The sequence below is a fragment of the Anguilla rostrata genome, chromosome 11 (assembly GCF_018555375.3).
Source record: "Anguilla rostrata isolate EN2019 chromosome 11, ASM1855537v3, whole genome shotgun sequence".
Lineage (NCBI taxonomy): Eukaryota > Metazoa > Chordata > Actinopteri > Anguilliformes > Anguillidae > Anguilla > Anguilla rostrata.
Genome location: NC_057943.1, coordinates 26,935,867 through 26,956,082, shown reverse-complemented (window position 1 = coordinate 26,956,082; position 20,216 = coordinate 26,935,867). Strand labels below are relative to the sequence as shown.

Below are 20,216 nucleotides of genomic sequence, written 5' to 3'. Positions count from 1 at the left end.
GGGTAAGACTATCTCAAGCAAAATGTCGTTTGAAACAAGTTCACATTTTCTACTCACGAAAAAATAAAAGATCTTAAGTCTTATACAAGACAGACTTTTTTTGTAGTGTGAGTCACATAACACTCATAAAACTTTAGGCTTACCAAAATCAGAACATCATTGAGAGCACTCTGTAATCACAAAGACATCAACACCTGGTGATATTCATGGGTCACAGACTTCAACCAGTCATTGCATGCAAAGGATATGCAATAAAATATTAAACATGACTACGTCAAGTTACATGACGTTCATGCGTCCCAAACATTATGGTGACCTGAAATGGGGGGCTATGTATAAAAAGTGCTGTAATTTCTACATGGTGAAACCAAAGTGTATTAACCACATGTGAATAGTATGATTACTATTATAAAATTGTGGAGTATAGAGCCAAATCAAGAAAAAAAACATATATATATGTATATATATATTTGTCTTTGTCCCAAACATTATGGTGATCACTGTATGTGTGTGTATATATATATATATAGCTTTCCAGTAGATTATGGAACATGGCTGCTGGGATTCACTTCCATTCAGCCACAAGAGCATTAGTGAGGTTGGGCACTGATGTTGGGCGTACGGCCTGGCATTCCAATTCATCCCAAAGGTGTTTGATGTGGTAGAGTTCAAGGCTCTGTGCAGGCCAGTCAAGCTCTGTGCACCGGGGTATTTTCATGCTGAAACAGGAAAGGGCCTTCCCAAAACTGGTGCCACAAAGTTGTAAGTGGAAAGTTCTCTAGAATGTCATTGTATGCTGTAGCATTAAGATATCCTTTCGCTGGTACTAAGGGGCCAAGCCCAAACCATGAAAAACAGCCACAGACCATTATAACTCCTCCAGTTGGCATTACTCGGGCCAGTACAGTCATGTATTCCACCACTGTGCATTCTGCCAAACCCAGATTCATCCGTCAGACTGCCAGATAGTGAAGTGTGATTCATCACTGCAGAGAACGCGTTTCCACTACTCCAGAGTCTAATGGCGGCAATCTTTACACCACTCCGGCCGATGCTTGGCATTGCGCATGTTGATCTTAGGCTTGTGTACGGCTGCTCGGCCATGGAAACCCATTTTGTGAAGGCCTTGACGAACAGTTCTTGTGCTGGCGTTGTTTCCAGAGGTAGATTGGAACTCTGTAGCGAGTGTTGCAACCAAGGACAGGTGATTTTTACGTGCTACGCACTTCAAGCACTCAGTGGTTCCATTCTGTGAACTTGTGTGGCCTACTGCTCCGTGGCTGAGCTGTTGTTGCAATTATACGTTTCCACTTCATAAGAACAGCACTTACAGTTGACTAGGGCTGCTCTAGCAGGGCAGAAATTTGATGACCTGACTTTGCTTCCAACCTTTGCAATAGGTTGGAAAGGTGGTATCCTATGACAGTGCCACGTTGAAAGTCACAGTTCTTCAGTACGACCCGTTCTACTGACAATGTATTTAAATGAAGATTGCATGGCTGTGTGCTTGATTTTATGCACCTGTTAGCAATGGATGTGGCTGAAATCACTGAAACCACTAATTAGAAGAGATGTCCACATACTGTTGGTAATGTAGTGCATTTCTGCCCTTATTCAGGTGAATCTGACATCTGAGAACTCTGCTTCACCTTTCTTAATGAGACGGTTCCTCCCACACTGCGAAAACGCTTACCGCTCTCATCCGTGACCTCCAAATGGAAAAAAATACGATGCTTGGAGTGGATTTAATCGTGCTTGGAGCTTGTCAGTGTTGTTTCTGACCCTTATCTTTACTTGTAAACACTGATCAATGGAACCAAAGCTTGCTGAAATGAGAATGTGTCAGATGTTCATCTATAGATTTATTTGCCCTTATCTCTCAGCCGTGGGTGGGTGAGAAGGATTGAGAAACCTTTTTTTTTTTTGTTTATACATTGGAGAAATCCTGTCCCTTACCTGACCACGGCCAGTGCCTCTAACTTCCACCCCTTTCTTTGAGCATAGTACCGTTTCATTGTAGTTTGACAAATATTAACTTAATACTCTTGAAATCGCTGCATAATGGTGTGATTGTTTTTAAATGAAGGGTGTGGATCGCGTCTGGTGTTATGGGCTAAGAATGCTAATCCTACGGGGCGCTCTGTGGTTGGTCTCTGTGAGACATTCCTCAGATAAGACAGAATTCTGTGACTGTAAGACCTAATTAAAACAACATACACAAGTGCACGCAGACAGGCATGCAGATGCACGCGCACTCCCTCTTCACATACATGCATGCACACGTGTGCACACTCACTTTCACCAGCGCATGCACAGATACAGACATGTGCACACACACACTTTCACCAGTGCGTGCTCGGCTACACACATGCGTAAATACAATCTCCCCTAAACACACATACATCTGACATTGATATACATGAATTATCCCTTCTCTCAAACGCGCACGTGCACATGCTCAAACATCAATGCGCATTAATATACGCAAATATAGGCATATTTAGGGATCTGAGCGCATGCATCTGTTTTTCATGCTTTAACTGATTGACCATAAAAGGGGCTTCGAGCTCTCTCTCTGGACTGTCCACAGGCATCCAAAAGAAATGACATGTTTACAACTTCCCATACCCTGTGCTAGTTCCTCACGAATCCAGCTGCATAAATCTGGCAACCTGTGTCATTTTAGGTGGAGGGTGTGAATACTGTCTATGTCAGGATAGCAGCAGTGTGCAGTGGACCGTTCTGCTGACAGTAACTGGGTTGGGCAGGAGAGCAGACCTAAACCCACATGACTAACATTGTGCAAAACAAAGAAACGGACAGGAGAAATGAGAATGTTCTAGAAAAGCCTTCTGCTGGACGTTTTCTTTCAGGGTTGCTATAGTTACAGATGTCGGTGTTGTGCGGGCTCTTTGTCCGCGGCCTTTTGGTTGGAACGGGAGCCTGGGGTTGTGTGAAAAGCCGGCAGGTATGACTCCTTGGGATTGGAATGCACAGACATGGGCAGAAAGGTGGGGGGGGTGGTGAGGTGGGGGGTGTCACAAAAGTTACAGAGGTGAATAACTCTCAAAGCAGGCCCAGCCCCAAAAAAAGGATTCACAAGTTTAGAAATATGAAGGGTGTCCAATTCCTCACCTCTTCTGTCCACAAAAGTGCACACGCCCTTGTTCCGTCTCCTCCTATGACCGTACGATTACCCTAAGTGGCACAGGGCCTGAAATGTTAGCATGCCTGTGGCCGTGTTAGCAAAACTGCTCATGAGTTATTTTTTGCTTGAAGTTCCACCTGAGACACCCACGTACGCCTGTTACCTCATCCGCATTCTGCGCTGGTATTTATTTTCTGTTTGTTATCCGTTTGTGGAGCATGATTGTGAACTGTACACCCATGTACTACCCCCCGGTCTCAGAAACTGGGTTTGAGCAGAAACTTTAACTCTGAGAAATTAGCAAATTAACAAATAATACTAACAATTTAATTTAGCAATTCAAGCCCTTGGGTGATTTATACAACCTCCTTGAAACTAGGGTGTGTCATACAACCAGGAGCACAATTGAGGTATGCACAGATTACTTCTTATCTCACATTGGAATCCTGCTTCTGGATTGGGTAATACCCAAAACATGATCAAAGAAAGATAGGTGTTGAAAAACGCCAAAACATGATAGAAAACGTACGTTTCCGCTACAGCGATTCCTGTAAATAAGGACACCATCTTGGCAGCCATCTACCGCTGCATTTGGCTGTTGCCTTGGTGACGGGCAGGAAGGGAGTTTAGAAATGTAAACTTAGGAAAAAATTCTGAGTCTTTTCCAAAGATTTCTGCTCCAGACTCAGAGAGTTTATTTGATCAGTTTTTGTTTGAGTGAATTCTGTTGGTTTTTTCCTTTTCTAATTGAATTACACACTTTGGAACTGTAACTGACTGGTCTCCCTTTTACAGGCCGGTCTACCTTCTAACATGAAAAAAGAAAGCAAATTAAAGAGCACTGATTTCCACTCTTTTAAATTACGTAAGGGGGCTGACAAAGAGGGTCTTGGGTAATTTTCCAACCATTAAAGTCAATTTAGTGATTCTTGTAGCTTATATTCTCCCCTTTAAATACACTAAGAAAATGACTGCTCTTCAGCCAAGTAGAGAGCAATGTGGCTTCCCAGCCTTTAAGGGCAATGGTGCAGTCTGGTTGAATTATTGATATGGTTCCTTACAGCTTAATTTCCACTCGGTGCCCCACCCCAGTACAGCGTGTGGAGATGTGTTAACAGACGGGCCGTGTTTGAGGTGACGGCCCATTGTTTGATGAATCCATGGCTGGGAGACGGAAGCAAATCACAATGCAAATGATAAGAACGATGAAGAGCGACGTTCTGTTCGTACCCAGTAAGCCTCAGTGTAGCAGCGAGCTTATTTAAGGTTTAATACTCCTGCGTGACCATGATTTAGTCTCACCGGTGAGGACTAGTCGGGTTTGGCAAAATATTTTGTTGCCCAAGGCTGGGAATTGGCGTGAAAGCAGTTAAGTAAAAATGACTGGGTTGGCAGGTCAGAGAGAATATGCATGTATGTGCAAATTGACCCGGGGAGGGGGGGTTGGCCATGTTTTTTATTTATGTAAGTTGTGCATACTTTTTTATTTTCAGGTTGGTTATTTATACCATCTATGCATTTTAATGGCTTAAAAACACAATTGCTCGTAATGTGGAAAGAAAGCATAACTGAATTTGATAGAGAGAAATGTAGTGATAGGGAGAGAGAGGTAGAGAAAACAAAAGAAAGAAGGGAACATGAGAATGGGTGTGTGGTGTTTCCTTTGCTGTACATATGCTTGACAGAGATAGCAGCTGGATACATTTTTATAATAGGAATGCGTCTCCAATGGCTTGTTGTTAGGAAACTGTAGTTACTGCGTAGGGTGGAGACGAGATGAACACTCACAGTGGGATAAGGATTTAACAGCCATGAACAGGACCCAGGACGACTTCAAAGCCGAAACTCAATCAATTACCTGCAGGCCATGCTTACCTACAGGCCAACACCTACCCAAGCATTAGTGCAAACCGCACATTCACAAACCAGAAATGCAGTTACCAGCCATCGTATTGGCTTAAAATGGGAAGTTATGGGATCTGGAAATTTACAGTCTTGGTGGGAGGGTATTGATTGCTGGTACCTTCCATCACCAAAGAGCCGAAATGGCCACATGACGCATACAAGTGTTTATTGAAGGATTTGGAAACATAGTAAATGGTAATCACTTTATACCAATAAAACAGAAAAAAACCCACAAAAAACCACTTACACCCTCCTACCTGCCCACCCAAGAACATACACACGCACAAACACCAACATGCAGTAAAATAAAATGGAATGAAATAGAAAAGCTTTTTTCCAGGGGGAACTTCAGGTGAAGCAGCTAGCACTCAAAAATTAAAAACAATGAACATAAATTGCATTAAGAAATTAAACTGGGCTTTAGGCAGCCTTTGTGGAGTTCAAGTTATTTGGAATTCTGTCTGAATGTGGAAAAACAAGCTCCAAATAGCTGTATATAATAAAACATAAAAATGTGTGGTGTTCCCTAAATAATAACCTTCACTTGACCACACAAGTGAGTCATGGAAATTGTTAGGGGCATACACACAGTTCAGTGATGCATACATGTATGCTCATGTAAAAATGTGCTTTCTTTTTGCTTTGATTTCAGGTTTACAATCAAATCTTTCATAAGATGAGAAAAAAAACAGACTAATTTACATTCTGGCCATTTTCCCCAGGGTCAGATACCTGAGTCACTGCAGAAGCAGGTCGTCCTAAAGACTGACAGTAGTGGGTAATTATGGGTTTGTGTTCAACACAATTCATTAAGGGTTCCTTAAGGGTTAAAGAACTCCCTCACCTTATGAACAGAATCATCAGATTTGTAAACACAAATCCCTGTGCTTGGAAGTAGGGGGTTTTCCCCTCCAGTGTAATGATGGCATGCTAGTGAACACATTTTGTAATGTTCACGATGGCAAAATCGAGTGGGATTGAAACACAGTGATATGAACATGTTTGAATCTATACAATGACAGCAAACATGAGCCTTAAAGTAAATAGGAAAATAGTTATTTTTAATTTTTATACTGGGTTATATTTAATGGAAATGTGCCAGAAAAATAATCCTAGGGCTAAATATTGCACTGGCTGCTGACATGACAAGTATAAACAGAAAGTCACATTGGCACCTGAATAACAGCTCTGAGTAGCCTGTGACAGGTCAGTGGTTATAGCCAGCGGAATCGGCGTATGCGTTCAGGACAGTGTGATCGGAAGAGATTGGTTTCATTCCCCGGGTGGAAAGGATTCTGTCTTTGGTTGTGAGACAGTTGCTTAGCTGGTTGGTCTGCTGAGGCTAGGCTTCTCCGCCATGTCGGCTGAACCTAATTCCACCTGGCAAACAGGGTAGCGTGGGCTGCTACCTGAGTGTTCACCTGAGCTTCGATGGCAGGGTTCTCTTCGATGTAATCTTAGATGGCATATTGCATTCAGCATACCTGACACTTTATTAGTGGTTATGCAGACTGCAGTCCTGCATATTCAGTTTTAGGGCCAATTAAACAGTTTGTCACATTAAAGATCAAATATTTTGTTGAACATAATCAACTTAAGCCTCTCCTTGAATCTACTGAAGCAGCAAATATAGAAAGTATAAATTTTTCTCTATTAAACTCATAACATAAACTTAAACATCAACATAAACTCTCAATTTGAGTCCACATTTCTTTTCCTATGAACTTTGCATGAACCCAGTCAGTTATGGTCAGTTATTTGGCAATATTAAGTGTATCAAACTGTGCAGATAGTTTTCCTTGGAAAAACGTGACTGCCCTGGATTAGCCATCTGTTCTGGGAAACTGATTGAGTCCTCCAGAATTTCTTTATTGGCTGCAGCCAGGAGCTGTGGGGAAATGTACCATGCTACTTCTGGACCAACAATGGCTATCGATAGATAGGCCACTGTAGGATGGTGTCAGCTCAACCAATAATGTGCCTGAGCTGGGCACTATTGGGGACCATTACCCATCATGTCAACCAATAACCAACAACGGGTGAAATGGGTCAAGCAAATCAACAGCAGGCCAGGGAAGGACTTAAGCCAGGCTAAAGCTAGAACCAGCATGAACTGGTATGAGTGGCCCATACACACTGGTCTCAGAGGGGGCTTTTTTACCTTCCACCAACAATGGGTAGATGTGGGTTCCATATTGTTTTTCCAGCAGTTTGCTTTTCAATGTTTTTTCAATTAGACATGAATATATTGGAAATAATGGCTTAAACCATATTTCTCTGACAAATAAATGACCTCCTGTTGCATATGACCTTCAGCCTGTGCAGCTTAGCATGTCATGCGGACTGTCACTTACAGGGGCAGTGCCCCCATAAGATGGTGCATTACTGGCTGTTTACTGCGGTGGAGATGAGCCCTGTGACTGATCAAAGTCCTCTTCCATGACAAACACACCCGTCCAGTAAAAGGGAGGGTGGTTGAGGCTATAAGCTGCTTCTTCTTTAATACACAGACAGCACAGCAGCCTCTCCCAGGCCAAAGGTCACACCCCAAGCCACAGCAGTCGTCCACGCCCCTAGCCGCTCTCCCATAGCCTCTCATTGCTTAACCCATCCTATTTACTGTAAAATTTCTTGTAGCATTTGTGCCACATTCCATTCTACTGCTACTTTACTCCAGGGTGGCCAGTGGAGGATGGGCTCCCCCTCTATAGCCAGGTTCCTCTTGAGATTTCTTCCCATTGGGGAGTTTTTACTCCCCACTGTTTGAGGGTTTTCTCCCCACTGGGAGTTTTTTTCACCTTTATACTTGCTATTTGGGGGTTCAGGTCTGGTGTTTGCTCTGTTTCTTGCCTTGCTACTCTGTAAAGTGTCTTTGTGACAATTCTCTGTAAAAAGCAAATCAAATTTGAATTGAATTGAATAGTCCCAAAACCACACATGTGCAAATACACATATCCTAATCCAGGCAAATGCATTTGTACACTCACTAAAAAATGCATACATAAACGCACGTACACAGACACACACACACTTGTGAAGGCGTGTGTACACACACAACCACAACCTCACCTACATGTCTGCGCATACACACATATTCCCTCAAATGTACTTGCGTGCACTTATGCACGCACACACTGTGGACCCCTGGAAAGTGGCCAGTGTGGTTTCCCTGGTGATCAGGGTTTGACCGTGATGACAGTAACCCCACATGCCTGGCAAAGCCCACGCAGAGTGCTGAATGACCGTCTCTGCAGTGGATCGCACTGTTCCCGTCTCTGTGTTTCAGACCATCTCTCTCACGCCAATCAGACCAGAAAAAACGAGCTTTGCGTCCAACACTGGACAGTTCTCATCTGGTATCACCCTTCTGCCGAACTCAGCGTACACATGAGGCATTTCACTGACTGTGTGTGTGTGTCTGTGTGGGTGTGTGTGTGTGTGAGTGTGTGTGTGTGTGTGGTTAGGCGGAGGGCGGGGGGACATTGAATGAAGTAATTTGAAGGGAGTAGTTCCAAGTTATGTGCAGCCTCAGCAGACTAAATGAATAAGCCTGAATAGTGAGCTGCTGTGGGGAGATTTGAGCGATAGAGGGGAGAGAGGGGAGAGGGGCCTGCAGCGGTGACCCGAGCGCACGGACCCGCGTCCGCCAAGATCGCTGTGGCGCCAGCGAGAACAGAGCCGGAGCCCGTGTCCGTCACGGCCGGCACGGCGCCGTTTGAGGATCTGAGGACGGGCGGGGGGGAGGGGGGTCTGCGTTCCTTCAGATCCCCCTCCCCGACGCACAATCGTGACCCGGGAGGGGGACTCCGTCCGAGCGCTCCCCACATTCTCGCACGCGGGCGATGTGTACATTTCAGCCCCGCCCGCCAAGCCGAGGCGGGCACAGAGGAGGTAAAGGCCGATAAAAAGAGGCAGCGCCGTATAAACATGAATCCGAAGTTTCCATGGAGCCGTTTGTGAAAACACCCTGGCCGGAACTGCGCCCTGATTAGCCTTCGCTCTGCTTATCAGAGGATTTCTGGAGAGTCGTGAAAGCCCGGTTAAAGTTCTCGGCCCCCTGTGAATCCTCTTTCATCACGCCGGCCCTCCCCCTCCCCTGTCACCTCCCTGCGGTACCTCAGGAGTGTGTGCCCGAATGAAGGAGTCACTCCTTTCCCGGCAGGCTGCCACGAGCGTGCAGAATCCGCTCGTTTACAGCAGGTGTGATGTCGGACGCCGTCTGTCCAAATATGGAAAGAATGTCTCTGTTATTCAGGGGGAGGTCAGGCGGTGGGGGGGGGGGGGGGGGGTCACGGTTACGTTAACTGTAACCCGCTGTGGGCGTGCGATTGGTGGGGCCCGGGGCGTGACGAGGGGCAGCGGGGCCGAAGTGATTGACGGGGACTGGGTGCATTCGCACAATCCCTGTGTCACCGTGCCAAGCAAGGGCATCTACCGAAGACCTGCCGGGACCAGAGGCGGAGACGAGCGGAACCCGTGGAACCCGTGGAACCCGTGGAACCCGCGGAACCCAGGACCCTCTACGAGGATGTAGATTTAGCCTGAACCTCGCGACACAGAGGGAATCACAGAGGCAAAATCACGAAGAAACTGAATCCTAGACGTATGGTGAACCAGGTGTGACTCACCTGTCTGATGGCTCGGCCTTCCTTATCTCAGTGTAAACAAGCCAGGCCCTGGGAATGGAGTCTGCACAGGGGACCGATGCATCATTCAACCACCTTTTTAACATAAAAGCCCTCATGCAGGTTCAGGAGAAGCGCCACCCTTTGGATACCAATATGAGACATCAACATTGTGAGACATCAATGGGATAACTCCTTGCCCACTGTCTGATGGCTCTAATGCATATAGGAGATGTGCTGTAAGAAAAACAATATACACTTTCATTGTGCAAGCGAGTAACAAATTAAAAACAATAGCCAGCATGTAAAATGTAAGGTATTTTTATTTTATCGGTAACACTTTATATAATGTGCCTTAATCGACACTTATTGTAATGTCGTAGTTATCATGAATAAGTCATGAACTACTGCATAAACACAGCATGATTTACGTTAACTAAATAATTATTAACTAGGTATTATTATTATTATTATTATTATTATTATTATTATTATTATCATTAGTATTAGAATGCTTTTTCCTCTATCTGTCCATGCCAAACATTTAGGGTACAAAAACTCACATTAGCAAATCTCCACTAATCCATAAGCGTCAGTTAATAAATCTTACCCTTTTTCTTACATCCTCACCAGACTTACTCAGAGAGGTAGAGATAGCACTCAGGTTTCGTAAGGAGGTGTTGATTTTCCAGTCGGTGTGCATAGACATGTTGTCATACTGACATTTCCTGTAACTCTGATACGTTTAGACCCCCAGACCTGCACAAACTTGACGATCAGCATCTGTTTTCTCAGTAAACCCCCATCACCCACAGCGCCTGAGCAGACGTGGCTCCCACCAGCCACTGGCACTCCTTGGTGACTGTGAGTTGGCAGACCGTAGCAGACAGCACAGATTTCTGACTTTACAGCAAAGATCCCATCTGATCTGATACACTGAAAACAATGCTGCATTGAATAAACCTATCATTTTTACTTCAGTTTGTCATACCTATATTGAACATTTTTATGTTCATTCGAATTAACCTAAATGTGCCGTTTTTCCTTCTGTAAAGCATTCCGTTAATGCGTTTATCACTGCTGTGCTGTCAAGTACGGCTGTTTTAATTTGCTAGATAAATCTGGAGACATTTTTTCTGTATCTGATAGTTGAGCGTAACAGTACACTGCAAAAACTAGTCATGGTTGTCAATCGTTGTTACCAGCTCTCAGGAGTGACGCCACGCTACTTGTAAACTGCTGCTCGTGCACAGCTTGCTCCAGTCAACATCTGGTTCCGTCGCCATTGTGATGTATCGCCTTCTTATTGGATACAATGCTATGACTTAATTGTGCATTTTGAAACATAGTTTTGCGCCAGCTAGCATTTATGAATTATTATGGATAGCTAATGTTTGCTAGCTAAGTGGATACACTTATAAACCGTGAGAAGCAATTAATACAGTTTGGAAACATCTAAGTAGGTAGAGCTAGCTACCTAGCTAGCTGCATAACTTCCTTTCCATGGCTAACATTAGCTATAGGTTCCAAAATATAGCTATCTTTCCAGGTGATAAAGCAATGTTAAATTTGATTCTATTCATATTGCGTAAATGTGGATTTATCTGTGGATTTTACAGATTACTTTAAATGCACTGTCCACATTGGGTTGCGCTTAGCTACGTGGGTAGCTACAGCTAATATCCTTAGCCAGCAGCCAGCTGCCTAGGAACAGGCACGACTATGTGAATAAGTACATATGTCCACGAGTGCAAAAGTGCTATCCAATAATAAGAGGTCAACAAATCCCAATGTGACAGAACCGGATATTCACCTGAGGAGGCCGTGCAGTTCCACCAGTCTGACCTGGACGTCACAGAGCTAAAAATAGGCCAGAAACCCATACCTCCAGGCCCTGTCAGGTTCAGGTCAGGGTGCAGACCTCTGTTTCTTATTCCTTTACGGTGGCCACCAGGCCAAATAATTATTTGAAATCCTTCAACTCTTTAGACATCACATCCCTTTGAATTTTCAAAGAAAAACGTTATTCGTCCACATTGTATCATCATATCAAATTAGAATTTTGTTCTGAGCGTTGATGAAAATTGGATGAATAGGAGGCATCGTGTTACTCCGGCTTATCTCGTTATCCCATCATTATGTCATTTAATCCCTTTACATGATGGAGATAGAATGTGCTGGGTGTGGCTTCTGATTGGGTGGTTTCTGATTAAATACACCACACCTGTAGTAATTGCCTGCAGGGTTATGAATTAGCCAGGACGTTGACAGGTGCACAGTGCAGATTTTTGTATTGGCTGAAGGGCCAGGGTGACAGTCATTGCTCCCATAATCCCGCCCTGCGGTCCAACCTGGTCCTTACCTGCAGGGGTGGATGCAGTCACATAACCTGACCATGGACAGCCTGCTTTTTCCTTAAACAGGTTTTCTAAAGATAATAAGTTTTTTTTGAGTGCATTTAAATGCAAACAGGGGGGATTAGGAGGATACAGGTTGAATAGAACAAAATTTAAGTCACAAGCCGACTCCCACCGTGGAGACTGTTAAGGGTTTTTTTCGTATCTGAAAGTTCCCGCACGGCATCGCTTCGTTTCCTGGTTCTCACGAGATTAACTTGCATACCGTAACGGCAGGTTAAAGACCTCCTGTTAATCATTAATGTCCCTCTGCTGTCATTTCAGTTCTTTGGAGTTACCTTTGTGAATATCTGAGGGGGTTCTGCAAGATTATCCCTTTTCTGTGTTCATTTCAGAGTTTATATGACTCAAGTAAGGTTAAAAAAAATACTCTGTTCGAGTAAAATCCACTCTGTAGATGATTTACCATGAAGAGTCAGGAATCTGCTTTATGAAAGCCGTTTTTTTGGCGATCAACATTCTTTTTTTAGAACACACATTAAAGGACACACAGACAGACAAAGACGCACATGCCACTTCTTTGGTACAACACAGCTAACACTACTGTGTAGCACAAATCCTTTGGGAAGTTTATATAGAAGAGACTAAAAATGGGTAAAGAAAGCAGAAACTTTTTAACTATCTCAGGTTTTTTTTTACGTGAACAAATGGCTGTAGTGAGTGGGATAGGTGTACTTGATCCCATTACCATGAAAGTCTTTTTGTGCGACTGTATGCGTGTGCAAAATAGTTTTACAACCCCCCGTCCCATCTCCCCACTTATATCCTGGGATTTCAGAAGGCTGTGTCAGCTTACGAACGGGAGAATTCTGCAGAGAGCACGGGAAGTGGTGGGTGGGGGGTTGGGGTGTGTAGGGGGGGGGGGGGATTTCTTGGTATTTTTCCTTTGGTTAAAGCTGGTAGCGGCTTTGTTCTTTTCTGCTGGTTGCATTCCAGTGTTCCACGGCTCGGATTTTCTCCTTGCAGGTGTCTGTCCTAAAACAAGGTTCATCGTTCTGTTTCTTGAAGCACATCAAAACACCCAGCAGAAATTCCTTTAGGTGTGCCAATGCACAGATTAACAAAAAATCTTTATGAAACAAATCCTTGAAATGTACTTCTTGGGAAGCTTCTGTGTGGTCTTGTAATCGTTTCTGAGTCAGATATTTACTTTACTGCTCAACGAGCAAGAATGCATGCTCTGAGAAATACACTCATTTGTGATGTAATGGTAAATTTGATCTATTTGGGCATGAAATAATGGGTGATTTTTCTCCTGGCTCCTTGAGACAATTAATTCGTGCTAAGTCGTGGAATATGTGTGAGACTTCCGCAAACCTTAAAACATTCACTTATGCCAGATGAGTAATCGTACTGTTTGGGTGACACACATGCCACCACACCTTTGCACCATAGTGTCACTAGTCACTAGGCATTTGGTTGAGCCTGAGCGGATAAGATGCTTCAGCCGAAAGAAGAAGACGACAGAAGCATCTTATCTGCTCAGGCTCAACCAAATGCCTAGTGACTAGTGACACTATGGTGCACTATGGTGCAAAGATTAGTTCTCACACATAATCCAGGACAGCACAAATTAATTGTCTCAAGGAGCCAGGAGAAAAATCACCCATTATTTCATGCCCAAATAGATCAAATTTACCATTACATCAGAAATTAGTGTATTTCTCAGAGCATGCATTCTTGCTTCTGTACACTTCAGAATTCATTCTGCTGCTAATGTCAGCAGTTACATCATCAATGACAAGTGAGCCAGTATCTCTGGAAGCCATGCATGACCCAACCATAACACCCCCACCACCATGTTTCACAGATGAGGGGGTGCTTTGAATCTTGGGCAGTTCCTTTGACCTTCACACTTTGCTCTTGCCATCACTCTGATACAAGTGAATGTTGGTCTCATCTGTCCAAGACCTGTTACCGGAACTCTGCAGACTAACCTGGCCGTCCTGTTTTTGTGGCTAACTGATGTTTTGGGTGTCTGGCAATGTAGCCTCTGCAGTTCTTTTTCTGAAGTGTTTTTCAGACAGTAGTTGCTGATGCATATGTGTCTTCCCTGAAGAGTGTTTCCGATCTGTTGGATTGATTTTGGTTAGCCTAATGTTTCCCTGGACTAAAGAAGTAATTGAACGCACCTGACTAATCAGAAACTCTGTGAAGCCACTTGTCCCAAACATTATGGTACCCTGAAAATCCGTGAAAAAATTTATAAAATCTGTTAAAATACCTTTTAATGAAAGCTTAATAAAATAATCACTTTAACCACGTGTGAATTGTTTGATTACAAATCTAAAACTGTGGAGTACAGCCAAATCAAAAATTTTCTTTAAAATATTTATATTTATTTATTTTTATAAATATCTTTGTCCCAAATATTATAGAGCTCACTGTATACAGATACACACACACATACATATATGTATGTATGTGTGTGGTGTGCCTATTATATATACTATATATTCTCATATATTTTTTGCCTTTCTTTGTTGTGTTTCTTTGTCTTTTGTATGTGGGTTGTTGGTGTAAAAATCATGCCGACAACACTTGGAGTTCATGTGATACATTGTCCACTACCATAGGCACTGTAATCATTAAGTAAATTACACGTAGAGAGACAGGGCCATCATAAATGTTAAAGGGGTGAGAACAGAGCCTGAGGAGTGGGTGGTATCAGGAGGGAGGAGTGGAGGGAGGGGGCGGGTCTCTGAAGGCTGTGGAGGACGGCCCCCGGCACTATATAAACATCCTGACTCCCTGCCCTGAGCGTCTGTGTTCAGAGTCTCTGCAGCTGCACTGAACCGCACTGTTCCACAGCTTCATCCCCGGTCTGTCAGCTCCGCCTCCAAGCAACATGAGCTACCAATCCTACTCCGTGCGCTCCAGCAGCGCTGGGCCGGGCCGCCACGCCTCCCTGTACGACAGGCTGTCCGGCTCCCAACGGGCCGCCAGCATCTACGGCGGGGCCGGGGGCCAGGGGACCCGCATCTCCTCCGCGTCCTACTCGGGGGTGCGCAGCGGGGCCCCCGGCGGCTCCTTCTCCTCCTCCATCCAGGTGGGGGGCAGCGCCGGCGGGGCCATCTGTGCCAACGAGAAGGCGACCATGCAGGGCCTGAACGACCGGCTGGCCTCCTACCTGGAGACGGTGCGCACCCTGGAGCAGGCCAACAACAAGCTGGAGCTGCAGATCCGCGAGTTCCTGGGCAACAGGGGCCCCGACGTCAATGACTACAGCCACTACAACACCATCCTGGAGGAGCTGCGCAAGAAGGTGAGACGCGCAGGATGGAGGGATGAGCCAGAGCAGGGATAGAGAGGGAGGGAGAGGGGGAAGGCAGTTTGTGGTTTCAGAGAGGAGGAACTGCAGGCAGAGAGAGGGATTAGCAGGGAACACTGGCTGGCATTGTGGGCCCAAACTGACCTGTTGCGATAGGCAAATGAGCGCCAGGTGCGGCTGAAGCTCCAGGGTCGGTTGGCGTAAGATGGCTGACGGCCAGAAAGGACAGGGTTTGTGCCAGAGAGTGAAAGAGGACGTTCTGAAACCCGTGAAGCCTAACTTGATGTCCTTGGTGGCTTTGTTCTGGCATGTTTGCTTGTGTGTCTACTTCTCTGGCCTAAAGTCATATGGATTTGATTTTCAAATACCCACTGTTTTTTATTTTAAAAAAGGTAATAACCACAGGTGTCCTCTAGATAATATTTAAAGGGAAATTGACTAGGTGAATGTCTGTTTAGTTTTTTAAATGTAATCTTTACAATATGTCCAATATTTACATTTTTATTAAATTTTCTAATTATCTTTAGAAGATGTAATATATTTACATTTTAAAATTTATTTTAATTGCTCTGGTTGAACACGATTATACTTTTTCTTTTAAAAGCTCTACATCTGAGTGATACCATACATGGTCTTTGTTTAAATATGGATTTATTGTTTTGCAGTTGTACTAGTTGTTAGATAACACAGTATTGAGACTCAATACTGTGCTGATAACAGGCTACACATTCACATTTAACCTTCACATTTAACACATTAATCAAGTGTCAGGGTGGGGCATATCCAACTTTCTCCATGTACAGATAGGTGAACGTGAATATGAACGCATCGCTTATCAGGCAGCATATTTTACACATTAAACCTGCATCTGATTCGTCACGTAGGGCTTCATTTAAATACACATATGTCAGCAGCATGAACACATTTCAGTTCCTTCAGCAAACACCATCCACTGAGTCACCCCTCAAACGTGGAAAATCTGAAATGTTCCATATTCCCTGCTTTAACTCTTTTAGGAGACCAGTCTGGAATGGAAAGTATGGAAATGCCGTCTGTCGGTTTTATGACGCACAAGTGGCGGGTTCACCGGCAAAAGGAAAATAATCTGAAGTAAAAATAAACCCTTATAGTTCTGGGAAGGAATACACACAGTCATTTTCTTTACCAAACTTGGAAACCAAACTGTTGCCAGGAGACCAGCAGCCATAATTAACATGAAAATGAAATTCCAAAGTATTTCCACCCTGTCGGTTAATTTTTTTCCCCCTCCCCATTTGATATAATCTCAACATGAAGCACATTCAGTGTGATCACTCTGGGACAGAGGAAGCCCAGTCTTTCCATTCAGAGCCAAATTGAGCTGCTGTGACTAATGATACTTAACAACTCCTCAAATGTTACGGACTCCAGTATCTCCCTATCGGCCCACTGAAAAACACATTTGGGTATTTTTGTTGCTGTAAAGCAGGATATGAGTTATAATTAGTAAAATAAATAATAATAAAATAAATAAATAAGGGTTCTCACAAAAAGAGAGGCAGGAAACCTAGCCTCTCCCCGCCCCTGTGCTAATTTACAGTCCCCTCTCCTGACACGTAATCCATGTTCCCAGATGGCCTGCTGTTTGTTAGCCATAATCTCCCGGACTTTGTCACCTGCCTCCCCCCCTTATCTCCTGTGAACTGTACCATCTTTTGAAGTTGCGGGTGTGCCCTACCCCTTGTAAATTTATCTTGGCACCACTTTCGCCTTTTCTTGCTAATGGACATATATATATATGCTTTGTCTGAGATAGTGTTACTGCTTTTATGGTCTAGGCTTGCAGGGTTTCGTCTGATATTTCTGTCGGTCGTTCTGTAACCCTGATTTTCACTCTTCCTGTAATTCAGTAGTGATGACTGTGTCAGAAACATTGCCTGGACATTTGTCCAGATGTTACATGTTGAATTTTTAATAGCATATATTTAAATAATAAATGATAATAAAATAATAGCACATTTTCACAATACATTTTATTTACAATGCACCTTTCCCAGACTCTTAAACTCCCCTGTATTCTGTAGAATATTCCGGCAGTACTCAATAACCCTTTTCCTATCTCCAACTGTCCCAGGTGTTTGATGCAACCGTGGACAATGCTCGCCTCGTGCTCCAGATTGATAACGCCCGATTGGCTGCCGATGACTTCAGAGTCAAGTGAGTGTGGTTCTTTTCCAGAAAAAAACCCATTGTCTTTCTTCCTGTGTGGGCCGTAGTAAGTGGCGGGCTTGCAGCTGTGTTTTGCTTGGTTTGACCGGCCGTGTGGACTGCTTCTCGCAGGTTCGAGTCGGAGCTGGCTATCCGGCAGTCGGTGGAGGCTGACATCACGGGACTGAGGAAGGTGATCGACGACACCAACATCGGCCGCATGAACCTGGAGAGCGAGATCGAGGCGCTCAGAGAGGAGCTCCTTTTCCTCAAGAAGAACCATGACAATGTAAGCCCCTCCCACCGCCTGCCATAACGGCAGTTTCAGCCTTCCAGAAAGCCCCAAGGCCTGCCGTACCTCCTAGCATTAGCGGCCTGCCCATCGCCCTGACCTTCCCCTTGCTGTCTCTGAAACAGGAAGTCATGGAGCTGCGTAACCAGGTGGCCCAATCAGGAGTTCAGGTGGATGTGGATGCTCCCAAGGGGCAGGACCTGGCCCTGATCATGGCGGAGATCAGAGCCAAGTACGAGAAGATGGCGCAGAAGAACCAGGAGGAGCTCAAAGCCTGGCATGAGTCTCAGGTACCTCCCCCGCTTTGGTATTCCTCCTCTCACTGCTGACGTTCCTGTTCTTCTCGCTAATATTCCTCCTCTCCCTGCTGGAAGTCCTGCTCTCCCTATTCCGTGCACTTTCTTGACCTTTCTTTACTGGCCGCTGGTGGTGGATTTCAGGCCACAGGGCAGGAAGCCACAGAGCTGTGCCAGTTCCTTCATCTCCTGTTGCTGCCTGCATTCAATTTCTGACAGACCGGTCAGAACCAAGAGCCAGATTGAGTGCACTGCGATCATTAACCTGTTTTGTTTGTCTCTTTCTTTCTCTCTCCCTCTCTCCCTCTTGGGACAGATATCTGAGGTGCAGGTGCAGGTATCACAGAACACAGAGGCCCTTCAGAGCGCACACACAGAGGTGAACGAACTGCGCAGGCAGCTGCAGTCACTGGAGATTGAGCTCGAGTCCCAGAAGAACTTGGTAAGGCAACGCCGAGCCAATGAGATCCAGTCTCTGCCACCACGTAACCAATGAAATTCAGTCTCTAGCGTCACATAGCCAATGATATTCTGTCTCTGGCGCCACGTAGCCAATGAGATTCAGTCTCTAGCGTCACATAGCCAATGAGATTCAGTCTCTGGCGCCACATAGCCAATGAGATTCAGTCTCTGGCGTCACATAGCCAATTTGATTCAGTCTCTGACACCACGTAGCCAATGAGATTCAGTCTCTGGCATCACATAGCCAATGAGATTCAGTCTCTGACACCACGTAGCCAATGAGATTCAGTCTCTGGCGTCACATAGCCAATGAGAATTAGTCTCTGGCGCCACATAGCCAATGAGATATCTGAAGAGCTTGGTAAGAGGGCAGCTGTGAGAATTCCCAACAATGTGAGGTCGGACCTTGAATGTAGCTTTCTCTCACCCCATTTTTCTGTATCCTTCTTATCGTATCTTTCTTCCCCCCTCCCCTACAGAAAGGATCACTGGAGGCCACACTGCGGGACACAGAGCTGCGCTTCAACATGGAGACTGAGAAGTACAACAACATCATCCTGCAGCTGGAGGCGGAGCTCACAGATCTGCGCGCCAACATCCAGCACCAGACGCAAGAGTACGAGGCTCTGCTCAACATCAAGATGAAGCTAGAGGCCGAGATCGCCACCTACAGGAGGCTGCTGGATGGCGGTGACTTCAAGTGAGTCACAGAGTGACGGGGGGTGGGGGTGTGGGGTGTGGGTGGGGTGGGGGGGGGGGGGAGGAGACAAAATTTCCACAACGTTGAGTTCAGTTACTTCAGAAATTGAGTGCACTGCAATTTGAAATACAACAAAATTTTACCATCGACCCAGTAGTGGGCTGGTGATTAAGAGCCTTCCCTGTTTCCCATCCTACCATGTGCAGGCTCCAGGACGCTCTTTCAGCAGAGCAGAGGACGGTGAAGACGAAGGTGATGACCGTTACGGAGACCCTGGTGGACGGGAAGGTGGTGTCATCCAGCACAGAAACCCGAGAGGCCAAATCCTGAACCCCCACCCTTACTTCACCCAGCCCCCTGTTTCTGTCCAGCAAGGCAAACATGGGCCAATAACTACAACTGTCAAAGTCACCTGCCCTTCAGTAATGCAAAAATGACCTTTACTATCGATAAATTAATTCCTCCCTTTGCCAAAAGTATTGTCTAAATTGTCCAAAGCACTTATACATGGTGCAATATTGCTGAAATGAGGGTTCAGAAAACAAAATGAAGGGGAATATATTTTAAACATTTTTGTTATGTAGCTGGATACTATGGCTTTTTAATCTGAAAAAGAATTAACTCGTTTTGGCCACCATTTTCCAAGTCTCCTCACATGCCAGCATGTTCCCTTTTTGCATTAAAAACAAGTTTTCTTTCATATGATGTCTGTTTGCTTGTCTGTTTTTTATTATTAGGGGAGTGTAGCTCTTCAAATTATTTTACGTGTTCTTGTATTTTATAAAATGCTAATTTTCTACATTTTGGTCCGATTAAGACTCAAGAATTACATACACATGCAACATTGTATCCACATGTAACGAGCACCTATTAAACACAACATATGACATCACACTCATTCGAATTTGCTCAA

The 20,216-nt window shown here is 44.8% G+C and overlaps 1 protein-coding gene across 1 annotated transcript; it reads left to right on the top strand.

The window, feature by feature from the left end:
• Positions 1-14,848: 14,848 nt before the first annotated feature.
• krt18a.1 (keratin 18a, tandem duplicate 1) lies at positions 14,849-20,003 on the top strand. The gene is made up of 7 exons (XM_064299102.1): positions 14,849-15,360; positions 17,480-17,562; positions 17,686-17,842; positions 17,971-18,135; positions 18,458-18,583; positions 19,083-19,303; positions 19,510-20,003. Exons 1-7 carry the CDS (start codon positions 14,944-14,946, stop codon positions 19,631-19,633), a joined length of 1,293 nt encoding a protein of 430 aa, XP_064155172.1. The 5' UTR covers positions 14,849-14,943; the 3' UTR covers positions 19,634-20,003.
• Positions 20,004-20,216: the final 213 nt, after the last annotated feature.